The sequence below is a fragment of the Glandiceps talaboti genome, chromosome 6 (assembly GCF_964340395.1).
Source record: "Glandiceps talaboti chromosome 6, keGlaTala1.1, whole genome shotgun sequence".
NCBI classification, from domain to species: domain Eukaryota; kingdom Metazoa; phylum Hemichordata; class Enteropneusta; family Spengelidae; genus Glandiceps; species Glandiceps talaboti.
The window spans coordinates 21,523,922-21,538,097 of record NC_135554.1 but is presented as its reverse complement, the minus strand read 5'-3'; the positions used below and the strand labels follow the sequence as shown (position 1 = coordinate 21,538,097).

Here is a 14,176-nt window from a genome sequence, read left to right as displayed (position 1 = left end):
GTTCTCAATTTGAATATGGTCTCTGCGTTTGTTTACACATGGCCGAACCACTTTCAAAGCATTGGAAAGGCTTTGTTGAGTCTGTGTGTATTGCCTATGGGCCTTCTTTTATGAGCTACCAGAAGGCTTTCTCTTATCGACTGACCCCTCACCCCTTGGCAAATATTCACATAAAGTTTCACTACCAGCTCAGTATCATACTGTTCTACTGATGTGTTTACATGGACACTATGATGCAAAAAAATAGAAATGAATAAATAGAGAGAGAAAAGTGTGTTGTTTGCAGGAGCCATTTTGGCTGGCTTAACGATTGGTATTTGTATACGGTAGCCCCAGGGCATATCCAAGACACTATTAGCAGCTCAGTTGTGTATTAAAAGCCTACGTTTTCATTCTATACACAGAATTAAATGGCAGGCTAGAAAAAGTGGCAAGCCGAAACAGATGATAATTTGAGCGATGTTTGTTCAGTGTATCAGCATGGAAACATTAGGTAAATGTCTTCAGGAGATGTCCCCGATTTTTTTTTTTTTTTTTTTTGTAGCATTGGGTTACACTGTACACTCATAATAATACCAAATTCCTGTGCTTTGTAAAACTAACTCACAATCTATTTGAAATAAATGCTGGCAATTACAGTGGATTTTCCATAGTTGTAGCAGATAAGTTTGATTGCTGTCTCCTTACCAGTGCCCCCTAAAATAGTGTCTACGTATATATACAAGAGATATGGTGTGTTATAGAAAGGAAAAAAAGTTGAATAAAAAAAAAAAAAAAAACATAAATAGAGTGGCTACATTGAAGTGGCCTCAATTGTAGTCGATGACAGAATTTGTATTTTTAGAACAACTGTCGTGTTCTGAGTGAAATTTTGTAAAGGGTATTTTACTCCAGCTATTCTAAATAGCTTTGTATTACAGAGTAGTCCAAGTCTTTCTATTTCTACTCTCACTATATGCTTTTCATACATGAAGCTGACAGTCTTAACACAACATCTTAATCTTTCCTGGGTTTTTTGCCAAATCATTGCAAAAGCATTGAAATGTCATAGTTGTAGTATTTATGAAAAAACTTCACAAAAAATCACTTCTCATACTCCTTTCCGAAAATTGTCATTTATACATTTATAGTCTGGTTATCTGTGCCATTTTTCAGTCACTTCAGCGCAACGTATTAGTAAGTTTTTAGTTTGCCGTAGTAATCCAATATGAAGGGCGGATTTTATGTCAGAGACTGTCATAATCGTATTTTGATCACATTTATTACGTACCATGCAGTTTTTAATCTATTTTAGATTTAGAAGTAATTACTGTTTATTATTATGATTATTGAAAGACTTGAACTCAACTTCTGTAATATTGTCTGAATGACACCACCTACTGAGTTTGACCCTTTGTTGGGGTCAGGTCATCATTATTCAAATTTATTCCATAATATCATAAATAATGAATAGTATAATAAATCAATAATACAGTAATGTCTCGTTTGAAGAAGGCATGTTTCTTGTATAGCCTGAAAGATTCACTGTTGTGGTACACTTCTGTAATCACTCCGTGTCTAGCCTATGGTTACATCATTCAAAGAAGCATGAATATTTCAGTCTGGCTTCAAGTAAAAGAAACATGGTCCATGCCACATAGTTCCTACCAGTGCCACTATGATTTGTCTATCAGACTTCATAATGAGGGATTTTTTCTTCTGTTTTGTACTCTTTTTTTGTTCTGGTGGTTACCTGGATGCAAACACTACAATTCCTGTCATGTTAACGCAAATAGACAGAAGTGAATCCGATCTGAATTGCAAAGTTGGGTGGATTTTCTGCCAAATTACGCCTTACCTGCCAAAAAAAATGGACATTTCCTTATTTCAACATTAATTACGGAGCCTTCATGGCCCAAGAAATATTCAGAGGCACCCCATTCCCATCAAAATCAGCAAAAGTAGCAATGCATGCAGCATTTTGAAATGGGTAGTACACTGACATCTCGCTCACATTTTCAGCATTATCTTGTCTATTTGTGTTGACATTACAGGAATTGTAGCATTTGCTTCCAGTGAAACATCGGAACGAAAAAAGCACAAAACAAAAGAAAATACCCTCAATATCACAACAAATGCTACAATTATTGCAGTTATGGGATGCGTACATGTACTTGCTACTGTCTCTCAGTTTCTTACTTTTTTAGATCACAACCAATTTGTCAATGTTGTGACCTGCTATGTAGAATATGTACAATTTGAATTGCAAACGCTATTGACTCATTGTATATGTTCATTCAATTTAACTCAATGTATGAGCAGATGCTATGGAGGCTAATGCCGCAAAGTTTACAGCGCTTTTTTTTTTGTCACAAACAATTATTTTTCTTAAATCAAAAATCATTTTCTTGGTATTTTTTGGAGAGATAATATTTGTCATACTAAGTTTAAGATAGCTAAGTATCATGTTTGTAAGAATTTTTTGTCAAAACATGGTTTGATATTATGTGTCTTGTGTTGTACTATTTGCATGTGAATTTCAGGTTATGGAAGGCATAGACATGCAATGTACATCTGTTTAGAGAAATTTTGATTTGAAGGTTGTTGTTGTAAATCATGGGTTAGTACACTAGTGTGCAGTGTGTTCTTTAAACTCCATAGATTGTTAATATGTGTTGAATACTTAACAAGTATCTTGGATATTTCTTGTATTTTTAAAATTATGTAAATAGATGCTCCTGATCCAAATATGTGTACCTTGCTGTGTAAAATCCAAAACGCTGGCACTTTAAAACTTAAAATGTCTGTCGCTATAGCATTTTAGAATTTTGGTGATAAGACAGAGTTTCCATGTTGCTAAAAAGGTCAGGACCTCCTCCTGTAGTTACAGATGCAATCAGTACTTGGGGTAAGTGGTTGCCATGGTAAAGGTCATGGGGGAGATGAGAAGGACCTTGTTACATGTAGCTTATGCTACTAGTGAGATAACTTCACCAGAATAATACTAATTTTTGAAAAATCAGAAAAAAAAGTGTCATTTTTGGCCAAAACAGTATCAGAAGACATGGAAAAATGGAAAAAAATTGCTGTTTGTTGAATTTAAGGTGGTTTCCAAAGATAAGAAACTATTCCTGTGTACATTGTTATTGACAAATGCAATCATTCTTTGTTTACTTTGCAGACTTTACATTTTATGGGTAAATTGTAGCTGATTATTTTAATAGAAAATAACAAGTCATGGACAGTCGCGTTCTTGATGTGTCAGCAGTGTCTAATGCCATAAATTTGCCAAAAAATACGCCACTATTTGCCATAAATAAAGAGAACATTGTTGGTTTCAACTGAAAATCACAAATTTACCGTATTCGCTCATATTGAACACATACATGTAATGATACATGTATGTTCGACACTTTTTCCATTTTTTATCAGACATTCCATTATGCCATGGGTATGTAGCTGGATTTGGAATGTTCCATAATATTAGGGGTATAATAATAGTATTGTAGTCTGATCACATCATGTTTTGTTGTGAGTCAGTGTAGGTATTTTCCTTCAACTTTATGATAATTTAAATTGGAAAATTATCGTAAGATGAACATGGCTTTTCTATTTTCAATTCACTTCAAACTGATGATACAAATGTAATTAGTTGCAAGGTATAACCGTATAGTTTGGTATTAAATAATGGACATTGCTTTTCTATTTATAAGTCACAGGTTCGAGTAGCAGTAGTACAAAATGTGGATAAGCATATTCATATGATAATGTATGGGAATGCAGAAACTATAAAAGTGATTACCAAGATTTTCAAGTATTCCTCATATATATGTTGAATGTTTTTGATGTGGTATTGCATCCTGTAAGTCTCTATCACCCACAATGACAATATTGACTACCATAATTTCTAGATAATACCTGTGTTAGTGTGTGGCCTATCTATAGTGTTGAATCGGTAATGTGGTCTGCTGCATTAGTGTGTAATTCCTATGTTCATTGCAGTTGTGTGTGTTCATTTACATAATAACCTCATTTGAATAATCATAATCTGATATGATCATGCCCCACTGCAACTAATCAGTTTAATATCTGGTGAATATTTTCAAACTGTAATAAGGGCTTGATTCAGGTAGCAGTACATACATGTAGTAGATAGGCTGGTTCGTGTGTTGTACACTGATGATATTTATAATCCACCTCCATTCCAAGATTCTTGTATGTCTAAGCAAGAAAGCGTTGATTCCGTTCTAATGATAGTACTGTGTGGACATGTATATGTATGGTACTGTTCACACTGGACAGTTTAAAGCTGATTCGTAGTTGGGTGTAGAATCAAACATTCCAATCACACTTCTTTCTACCTATTTGTATTGATTACTGCTATCAGTATGATAACTTACTCAACTTCAAAATCTTATAAAAAAGAAGCCCTATTGCACTTGACATGTGTTCAGCTATTTTGGCAAGTGTGAACAGTATAAGTCGGCCCAGAGTCAGGCTAGGTAAGTCCAGGTATGAGAGGGTGGCCCAGAGTCAGGCTAGGTAAGTCCAGGTATGAGAGGGTGGCCCAGAGTCAGGCTAGGTAAGTCCAGGTATGAGAGGGTGGCCCAGAGTCAGACTAGGTAAGTCCAGGTATGAGAGGGTGGCCCAGAGTCGGGCTAGGTAAGTCCAGGTATGAGAGGGTGGCCCAGAGTCGGACTAGGTAAGTCCAGGTATGAGAGGGTGGCCCAGAGTCGGGCTAGGTAAGTCCAGGTATGAGAGGGTGGCCCAGAATTGGGCGAGGTAAGTCCAGGTATGAGAGGATGGTCAGTACTAGAGTTTAATCCAGCTTAACTTTTGAGTATGAATGCATTTAGGCAAATTTTGGTCCCTGGTGATGATGTGATTCGTAGCAATCACCTGTCCAAAAACTGTGATTTACATGTATTGTAACGCTGATCTAAAGATGGGTAGCGCAGTTGACTATCCAATCTGAACATGGCCCCCAAAACCACACTTGCTCAATATAATAGACACATTGTCAAACCAGATAGTCTAGTCTGTGGGTGAGGACTGAGAATAACATTACTTTAGTCTGTATCAGTACTGTTTGTGTTCATGCTAATAATATGATTCCCCTGATGAATCATGTGACATACCAACACACTCAATAGGAAGTCAAAAGTCATTGCACCTTTTTCTCTGCTTGCTGTGACCTCACTGCGTAGTTGTGTACAAACACAGGATTTGTAGCCAAGGAGTCTGCTACTGTTTGGGTGGTTGGACAATCATTAACAAAGTTAGATGAAGGGATTCTACAACTACAAACTTTAAAGGAAAACAGATTTTGTAACATCAGCTTACCTCAAAAACTGAATTCCTCCGCTGATATAAATATTCAAAACATATGGGACCAAAACTAGCAATTGATGCATAATTAGAGCTACACAGGCCCAGTTCTATTTAAGATTCAAACGTTGATGAGAAAACCGTTTGTCTGGCAGAGTTGTAGAGAAAGGTAGTTAGTCCAGAACTAAAGAGAGTGGGGAGTGAATCATGGCCCTTTAAATAAACCATTCCACGAATTCTACAACTACAGACAAAAGGATGTTAAATGTTTTGAAGCATTTTGGTTGTCATTTAGTTTGAAAACAATTATGCAGATATAAGACAGGTTTTCGATTTGGTTTTTTCATTCATCACCAAGAGAGAGCTTCTGAAAGCATGCCGTACAGTTTTAATGAACCTGCAAAGGTTATTGTTATGATAATATAGCTGTGAAAACATCAGCCCAATTGAAATTGTAATTTCAAGTTGACAATCACACAAATATAACACTAAAATAATATCATGGAACTTTTTAAACTTTTTTTTGTTGGCACGTTGTGTGAGTAATGTTCGCCTAGCCTTGTATTTGTGGAATGGTTGTTGCTAAGTTTTGTTTTGATGGTCTGTTTTAATGGATTTCTCATGTCCTTGGTGTTGGTGATCCAATTAAAATATACTGTGGTGTCTGATGTGTTACAATGGTTCATGGTGATTGGCCAGCTCCAGCTCAGCTTAGCTCGGTCGTCATTCTAAAGGCAACCAACCAATTTAGAAAAAAAAAAAAAAGTTGTGTCTAACATACTGATATTATGATACTAAAAGATGAAATTATGTTTTGTAGCTGTTTTGATTCCGTTTGGAGACTAACATTTTCAGATATTCACAAGCCAAACATTTTATGCTTGCAGCTAACATTTCTGACAGAAGAAAGAGAGATTTTAACTTTGAAATTCTATACTCTCGGTTTTATCTGGCATGGAACAGAAGCAGTTTTGGCCCACAGCTAAAATGTACATGTACACAGTATATACAGAAGGATCTTTCAATGTTTCGCCTGACTCACGTAGGTCTCGGTTATTACAAAGAAACGTAGCCATGTAATATATAATTTAATCACATCCTTAAAAAACAGGATCATAAGAACAAAATGTAGCCACTCTGAGTAAATTTTCACATCCTTGTATGCAAAAATTTGAAAATCTTCAGTAGAGAATTAACTGTGCCAGCCTCTTTTTCAGTTCTTTCATTGATGAGTTCCGAAAAATGTTATAGCCACTCTGAGTCAATTTTTGACATCTTTATAAGAAAATGTGAACAAAAATTTGAAAATCTTGAGTAGAAAATAGACTCTGCCAGTCCCCTTTTCTGTCCCTTTGTGGATGAGTTCTGAAATAATGTAAACCACCCTGGGTCAATTTTGACATCCTTATATGAAAATGTGAACAAAAATTTGTGGGAAATTTTGAGTAGAATATAAACTGTGCCAGTCCCTTTTTCGGTTCCTCTGTTGATGAGTTCTGGAAATTCCTAGGAGTGTATTAGTATGTAAAAGAAGGTAATTGGAGATGCCAGCCTTCAGATGTTTTTTGTTGTATTCCATTCAATAAAAGTAACGATAGTGATAAACCGATGTCGCACCAGGATCTGAAATTTGACTTCAACATGTCACTGTCAGAGAAATTGTACTAGAAGAGGGTGTGGATATCTGCTGTGGCTTGTTACTAAGTATGTGATAAAATATATACACAATCATCAAAGAACAGAATTCCAAGGTCCCTAGAAACTATTTTAATTAGTGCTACTGTGAAAATCACCCTTATACTTTTCTGCAAGTAGATATTTTACTAAAAGATTGTATTAACAGTCTGAAATAATAGGTATTGCAATGAGACTTCTCCTGAAGTCTGATTTAATGAATTAAATATCGTTGCTGTAGGAATTTCAGTACAGGAAATAAATATACATTCCTGTGCAAAATTGAAAACTCCATGGTTATACAGTATGTATGTGACACAACTTGCAGATTTTTATATTGCAATTCCACCGTTGCTAGCATAGTGTTAATCGAATGTAATTTCATATGAAATGTTTCAATTAAAGTGATTTCAGTTGTATGAATGTATGCATAATTTAAAGAGAAAGAATTCCAATTAGTACACTTTGGCTACCTGGTCTACAAATTATGATACGACTTGCTATTTCTGGAAATAAATATGTCTAATTGAATTCACACTTTAATATCGATTGCGATATGTTAATTTAAGTGACTGTGAAATGAACATACCATTATGTGTGTGGAATGAAAAGAACATCAAATAAAAATATTAATTCTCTCAGTAACAATATTGTCCCATAATATTGATTGCTTTCGGTAATTATTTCAGAGCGTTTTTAGTAGCATGCTCAGTATTTTAATGGTATTTTGTGCCCTAAACAAAGACGCCGAAGTGTATTTATTGCAAATAATTGTAGCATGATTTATTTATTCCGTGCATGTACAAGGCTTATAATCTTCTGCAATATTTTTTTAATGGAAATTTCACCAATCTCGCTTTTTTTTTATTATCTTAACAAATCCCTGACCAGTGATTCAACTGAACATATTTAAATGTTTAAATATTTCAACGCAGCGTAGTGAAATCATTGTATTCAAAATTTACAGGTACAGCATTTTTTTAAATTGAAATTTCTAGTAGATGATTAAAAATATAAATTACAACAGTGTGCGCATGTCAGGCTTAAAAGATCAATTCTCCATCTGTTTACCCTGATGACTGGGTGGAGACGATAATTTAGCAGGCATTCTCTTCATTTTCATTAGCTGTGTGTGGCAGACACCTCATGTCCCCACCTGTCTTGAAATTAATCATTTCAAAATGCATGGTTTGTGTGTATGCGGATATGGAAATAGGCCAAAGGTTTATGTGGGCAATCAAATTTTACCAGTGTTGCTCATAGTATCGTAATACCACCTACAACTAGATCATAAGAGAAAATTTAGAACATGTGAAAAAAAAAATTGAAAGTATACATCCATGGGAGAATGGGAAACAAGTGCCAACTTATATTATTGTATAAAAGGTATGATTTTATGATGTAGTGTGGCATTGAGATGGCAGTTTCCTTTCTCCACCAAAAGCCGACACAAGAGTGGGAAACTCTAACATATGTAAGTTGTAAATTTTCACGAGAAGCTGTAAAAAAAGCCTGAATACAATTTATTCAAGGTCAGTGAGAGAGAATATATGTTGGTTAGTACGAGTGGTATTTGTGTACTCCACAGCTAAGGATACAAACACTAAATGTCACCGTGAGTAGGCCACAAAGTGAAATCATTCCAATAAAAATATCAGACTAAGACTTCTTGCTTCGTTTTTCTGCAAGAATTTAGTACATAAGACTTTCAGAATATTTTATCCTGTCGAAGTAGGTAAAATCAAGATCAAAATTGTACACATGATTCACAAGCAGACAAACATAGAAATAGAGCATTTTGTAAGTGAAAAACTGACGAGAAGAACAAAAATCACTTATGACATGGAAAAAGAAAATGTCGTACAAAACGTAACACTTGACATGAAATTGATGGAAGAAAGTATGTTACAACACCTATACAAAATGAACATAAAACATTTTAATCTAGTGAAAATGGCATTTTACAAAACAAATCCATCCCTTAGTTTTTAAACTATTAGGCTGTAGGCTTAAATTTCAAAAAGTAGAGACACTCTGTAGTTTTCTACCATATTCTACTGTTCATGTACTCAGTAGAAAAAAGTGACGATGTGTAAACCAAAGTGTGTCTAGCTAAGTTAAAAATCTTTCTACCAAGGAGGTATTTGTTTCTACACAAATCATTAGGAGTTGAGCAAAACACCTCTGATACTAAGGGATGATCGTACAGTGTCGCACAATTTCAATAAAGTGAACTATGTTCAGTGTAGGACAAAACCCCCACCTCCTAAGCGAACATTCACAAATGGGAAACCAAATTGTAAACTATGATGAAAACTGTAGAGGTCGCATCACTACAATCGATGCAATATACAAACATGATGGTAAACACTACTGAAAACCCAGCACTGTATCTCACATTAGAAGTCGATTTTTACCAACTTATCAACATCTCAGTAGTAAAAACAGAACTTTTTTATCATTGAAGGTGTGAAAGTTTTCAAAATTTAGTTTGAAGTGTGAAAATGAAGTTCAACAATCACATTGATGCCAGACCCCCTAAAGGTACAAAGTTTGTTTCGTGAGCTTGTGATTGTGTCTGCATTACTGAAACAGGTCTTAAAAGTGAGAAAGACACAAACTACTCATCAAAGTTTAAAGCTGTTTGCAAATTATCAAGACTGTTGAAATGGCTAATACCACACAGTTTAAACCTACATAGAATTAAAGACTGTTGATTGTCAAGACAGTGAATGAATATTGTAACACAGGTGAGATAATGTGTTTGACAGCTTGTTGTAAATAACAGTCAAACATACTCTGCCTACAAAAGCAGGCATTGTTTTAAACATCAGTGATTGATGTCAAGGAATAAAAGGAGTTCCTCAACAAGTGTACAGACTCAAAGGTGTGCCCTGTTTGTTTTTGAAAAAAAACCAGATTTTGAAACAATGCATCCCTCTGCATTTTAATTGATGCCCCTTTGATAGGAATAATGAAGCCAACAGCATGAGACCAGTGGTTGTTATGTAATGATTCTGTACTGATCAAGGGTCACGTACACATGTGACAACTACGAGAAATGGTGATATTCTACACATCATGTGACAACTACGTTACTGAAATAGGTCTTAGGGAAATACAAAGTGGGAAACAACAGAGGACTGTCTTGACCGTCTTTGATTTTGTTGTTGATTTAGTGGCACAGTAATGATCATATTGTAAATGTAGAAATATTCATTGAAGAACTGACGTGACATTCACTTATTTCAGTTGGGGAAAAAACGGAAATAAGTAGTGACTTAAGTGTCTTCTCACACATGAACACGGTATCAGGCTGCATATTTGGTGAAAGTAGAAGATCATACAATGGCAATATTGTCAAAATATCTAGGTTTTACTGTATAGTTTGCAAAATTGTCGCTATATTGTGAATTTTTGTCTAAGTAGCAGTGAACATTTTTGAGAGAATTTTTCACTTTCAAGTCATGGGTCTCAATCTGTGTGTGTGTGTGTGTGTGTATGTGTCTGTGTGTGTGTGTGTGTGTGTGTGTGTGTGTGTCACAGTGTGTGTGTGTGTGTGTGTGTGTGTGTGTGTGTGTGTGTGTGTGTGTGCGCATGCGTGCGTGCGTGTGTGTGTACCCTGCTACTTGTAGTAATGGTGAATATGTTAAGTTGGTAGAGAGTTTAATACTGTTTGAGCTGTGTGATGAGAAGTATTGTAGTACAATACTACATGTATATTGTTGGTGAATGTGGCATGTGGCATGGAAATATGGGAGGGGGAGGAGCAGTGTATGAAAGAAACAGGAAAAACAATCTTGAACAGACAGTTTCAAAATAGGATATCATTGAAATGTACTCAGTAGCTAAAGGTTATCATCAAAATTTTGTTTATCTGAAGTTTTCTAAAAACAGAAGCTGAGAGTTTGTTTGTATGTTATCAGTTTTCTCACTATTGATAGCCTGTTTACTGCACTGTTGAGATACATTGTTTAATAGCTGGTCCTACGAGGGCTTGAAGGTACAACCAGCTAACAATGTATTTCAACAGCGCAGTAATCCATAGACCCTCCTAGGGTCTATATGAGTGTAAACAGGCTACACTGTTGAACCAAATATGACATTTGTTTGTTTGTTTGTTTGTTTGTTTGTTTGTTTGTTTGTCTGTTTGTTTGTTAAAAAATGTTTGTTTGTTTGTTTTCAGGCTATTTATGATTCATTGCTGTACGTTGATAGAGCGCCCAATGAAGAACAACAGATACAACAACTAGCCAGAAGGGTCAGATCCAAATTTAGTCAGTATTTAAGAATTTTATCCAACAATAAAGCTGCTGTTGAAGATTTATATAGAATACACAGGAATACACCATTAACAGGGAAGTTAGATTGTTGCCAGTTATCCAGTGATTTTACAAAGTAAGTATGTCACAAGATTTGTTTATTTAGATAATTTTGCGTGTAAAGTTTTCACCAATATATAACCATATGTTAAGAAAATATTCTCAGTTCTGACTTTGTTTCTGAAAAAAAACGGAAGATAAACTTACGGTTTGTGTTTTTGTTGTCAAAGACTATATATAATCACAATGGAAAGTTTTTACTGAAATACTGAAAAGATGATCTGATTTTGAGAGAGAGAGAGAGAGAGAGAGAGAGAGAGAGAGAGAGAGAAAATGGATTTCTGGTTCGTGTTTTTGCCTTCAAAGAAAATGATTAATTGCAATGCCAGAGTTGGTGAGTTAACAATGCCAGTAGCAGAGTCTAGCATTTTTGACAGATATTAATATCACATCAAGTTATTGTAGCAAATCATTCATGTCATAAAATGGATTAGAAGTGAAGCCCCCTGACGTCAAGGCAGATGATTTTCTGTGAGGCGGAGAACTAATACCTCGTTTATGAGAAATAAATTATCAGATCTCGGGATCAGTTAGTGTCGTGACATCATTTTGTCCAATCACCTATCAAGATGATGTGGATGTATCGTGTGTTTTCCATCATTTGTTACATTTCTCTCTATTAGGTGAAAACAGATCTGTTAAGCCAGACTGACTTACATAAGTATAGTAGTCTTGATGTCAGGATTGTAGAAATTTGAGATTTTGGCGATGATTTATTTATGTGTCTTATCAGTGGTGGGTACTCACTGTCCTTTGATAGATTGTTAACCCATGTCTTTGTGTCTGTTATGGTTACCTTTCAAGTGTCTTGCTAATATATTTCTGTTGCTTCGATGTCAGATGTGTTTCACCCTGTGTAGATGTACCAGTGAGACGTCTTTTATCTAAAAATGTGTAGACATATTACCATGTTGGTTATTTTCTGACATTCCCTGTAAACCTGCAAAATTGTTGCGAAGACTGAATTTTCACATATTTTTTGCACGTCAGAAAAAAAAAGCATAAATAAGCACAGCAAGTGACTAAAATGTCTTCTTGTGTATAAACACAGTGTACAAGGCTAAGTTATTCACAAAATTAATCTCCAGGAACTAGCTGAAGACTACAAAATTGCCAAATTTTCAAGCTCAAAAACAATTTTACAGTTTATTCTGTACATCTACTTTCAAATGTGTGCATTTAGCATCATTTTTGTTACAGATATATAACAATTTTACATGTCTTTCCTTCAGATTTGATGCCATATTTCAAAGTAATATTTCTAGAAGTCGAGTTTGTGACCGAATGTCACCAGTCACCCCGTCAGGAGCATTTAACCCTGGCAGGAATCTTACTCAAGGTAAGAAATGACTCAATAAATTTACTCACCCAAGGTAAAATTTTATCATGTAGGCTGATACTAAGAATATAATAATACACATTTTAATTAAATTATTGAAGGTTATCAACTCAAAAGCAAATAAAAATGAAATTGGAAATCAAAGTGAAAACGTAATTAGTGAAATTTTGGTTGACCTATGAAAATAACGACAAGATATCAGGAAGGTGATAGCCATCAATCTTATAAGTTATTAGTGAGATTGAAACACGTCAAATCCTGTATTTCAATATTGCAAACATGTGGAAAGATAACAGAACCCGATGACACGTTGAATGATAACAGAATGTGATTATTCAGACAAGAAAGCTGAAGGTGTATAACAAAACAAGTGTTATTCTGCCTGTGAATTTTATGTAAATTTAGAATCCTTGTGAATTTTGAACTGTGAGGGCGCTATAACAACCAGCATAAGTTCACTAATTTCATTGTGGGTTTGTTGTGGTAGTAGATATTTTAAGTTATTTATGCAAACTGTCTACTAACTTAAAAGAAATAAATATGCTTTGTTGCAGCTTTTGCCAGCAATTTACAAAATTTCCCATCCTTAAAATGGCAGTATTTCATTTCTGAAGAAGGCATACAAACAATCTATCCAGCAACATCATACAACAATGCAGAGTTAGGCATATCATGTGGTGAAGATTTAGATCTAAGGAGCAAGTAAGTCACTTTGTTTATGGATTTGTGTTTACATTCCTCATATAAGTTACTGTCATTAAGTTTATGAGTTGTGTTTACTTTCCTCAAGTAAGTCATCTAGTAAGTTTATGGATTTGTGTTTACTTTCCTCAAGTAAGTCATTTAGTTTATGGATTTGTGTTTACTTTCCTCAAGTAAGTCACTTAGTTATCTCTGGACATTTTAAACTTGAAGATTACTCAGGAAGGAGGAGAAATGCTTACACTGACATACGTCAGAAACAATACGTTGACTTTGCATAGCAAGATTCGCAGTGACTGTTTTACACTCTATTAAAGCAAAATAAACTCCACTTTAAACATGAAATGAAAAAAAAAGAGAAGTTTGAAAACTCTATATCTGTCTCCTGACATTGACTTTTTATTATGCCATTCACAGGGCATTGTATGCATCAACAGTGAGACCACAGTCTAAACATGTAGTGATTGTAATTGATAGGGGATCAGATGTTAGTGATGATCTCTTAAATATTGCCAAGAAAGCAGCAGAAATTGCAGTAGACACACTATCAGAAAGAGACAAGGTAAGTTGTGTCAAAGGTTAGGGGGTCAGTGGTCATGACACTAGATGTGAATGTAATAGGACCACTCAGGTGAGGGGACAATTGACACAGAAAGAGACAAGTCAAGGAGCGTTGTGGCAAAGGTTAGGAAATCAGGGGTCATGGCACTTTGTTGATGTTAATGTAATAGGAACACTCAGGGGGGGGGGGGGGTTTCTAGGGCCAGATGAC

At 35.2% G+C, this 14,176-nt stretch overlaps 1 protein-coding gene across 1 annotated transcript in view; it reads left to right on the top strand.

Moving 5' to 3' along the window:
* Positions 1-14,176, top strand: part of LOC144436115 (VWFA and cache domain-containing protein 1-like) — a 42,971-nt gene that overhangs the window by 9,555 nt on the left and 19,240 nt on the right. The window contains exons 2-5 of the mRNA XM_078124807.1: positions 11,168-11,379; positions 12,596-12,702; positions 13,257-13,404; positions 13,822-13,966. Coding sequence (XP_077980933.1) covers positions 11,168-11,379; positions 12,596-12,702; positions 13,257-13,404; positions 13,822-13,966 — 612 coding nt within the window. The remainder of the gene's footprint in view (positions 1-11,167; positions 11,380-12,595; positions 12,703-13,256; positions 13,405-13,821; positions 13,967-14,176) is intronic.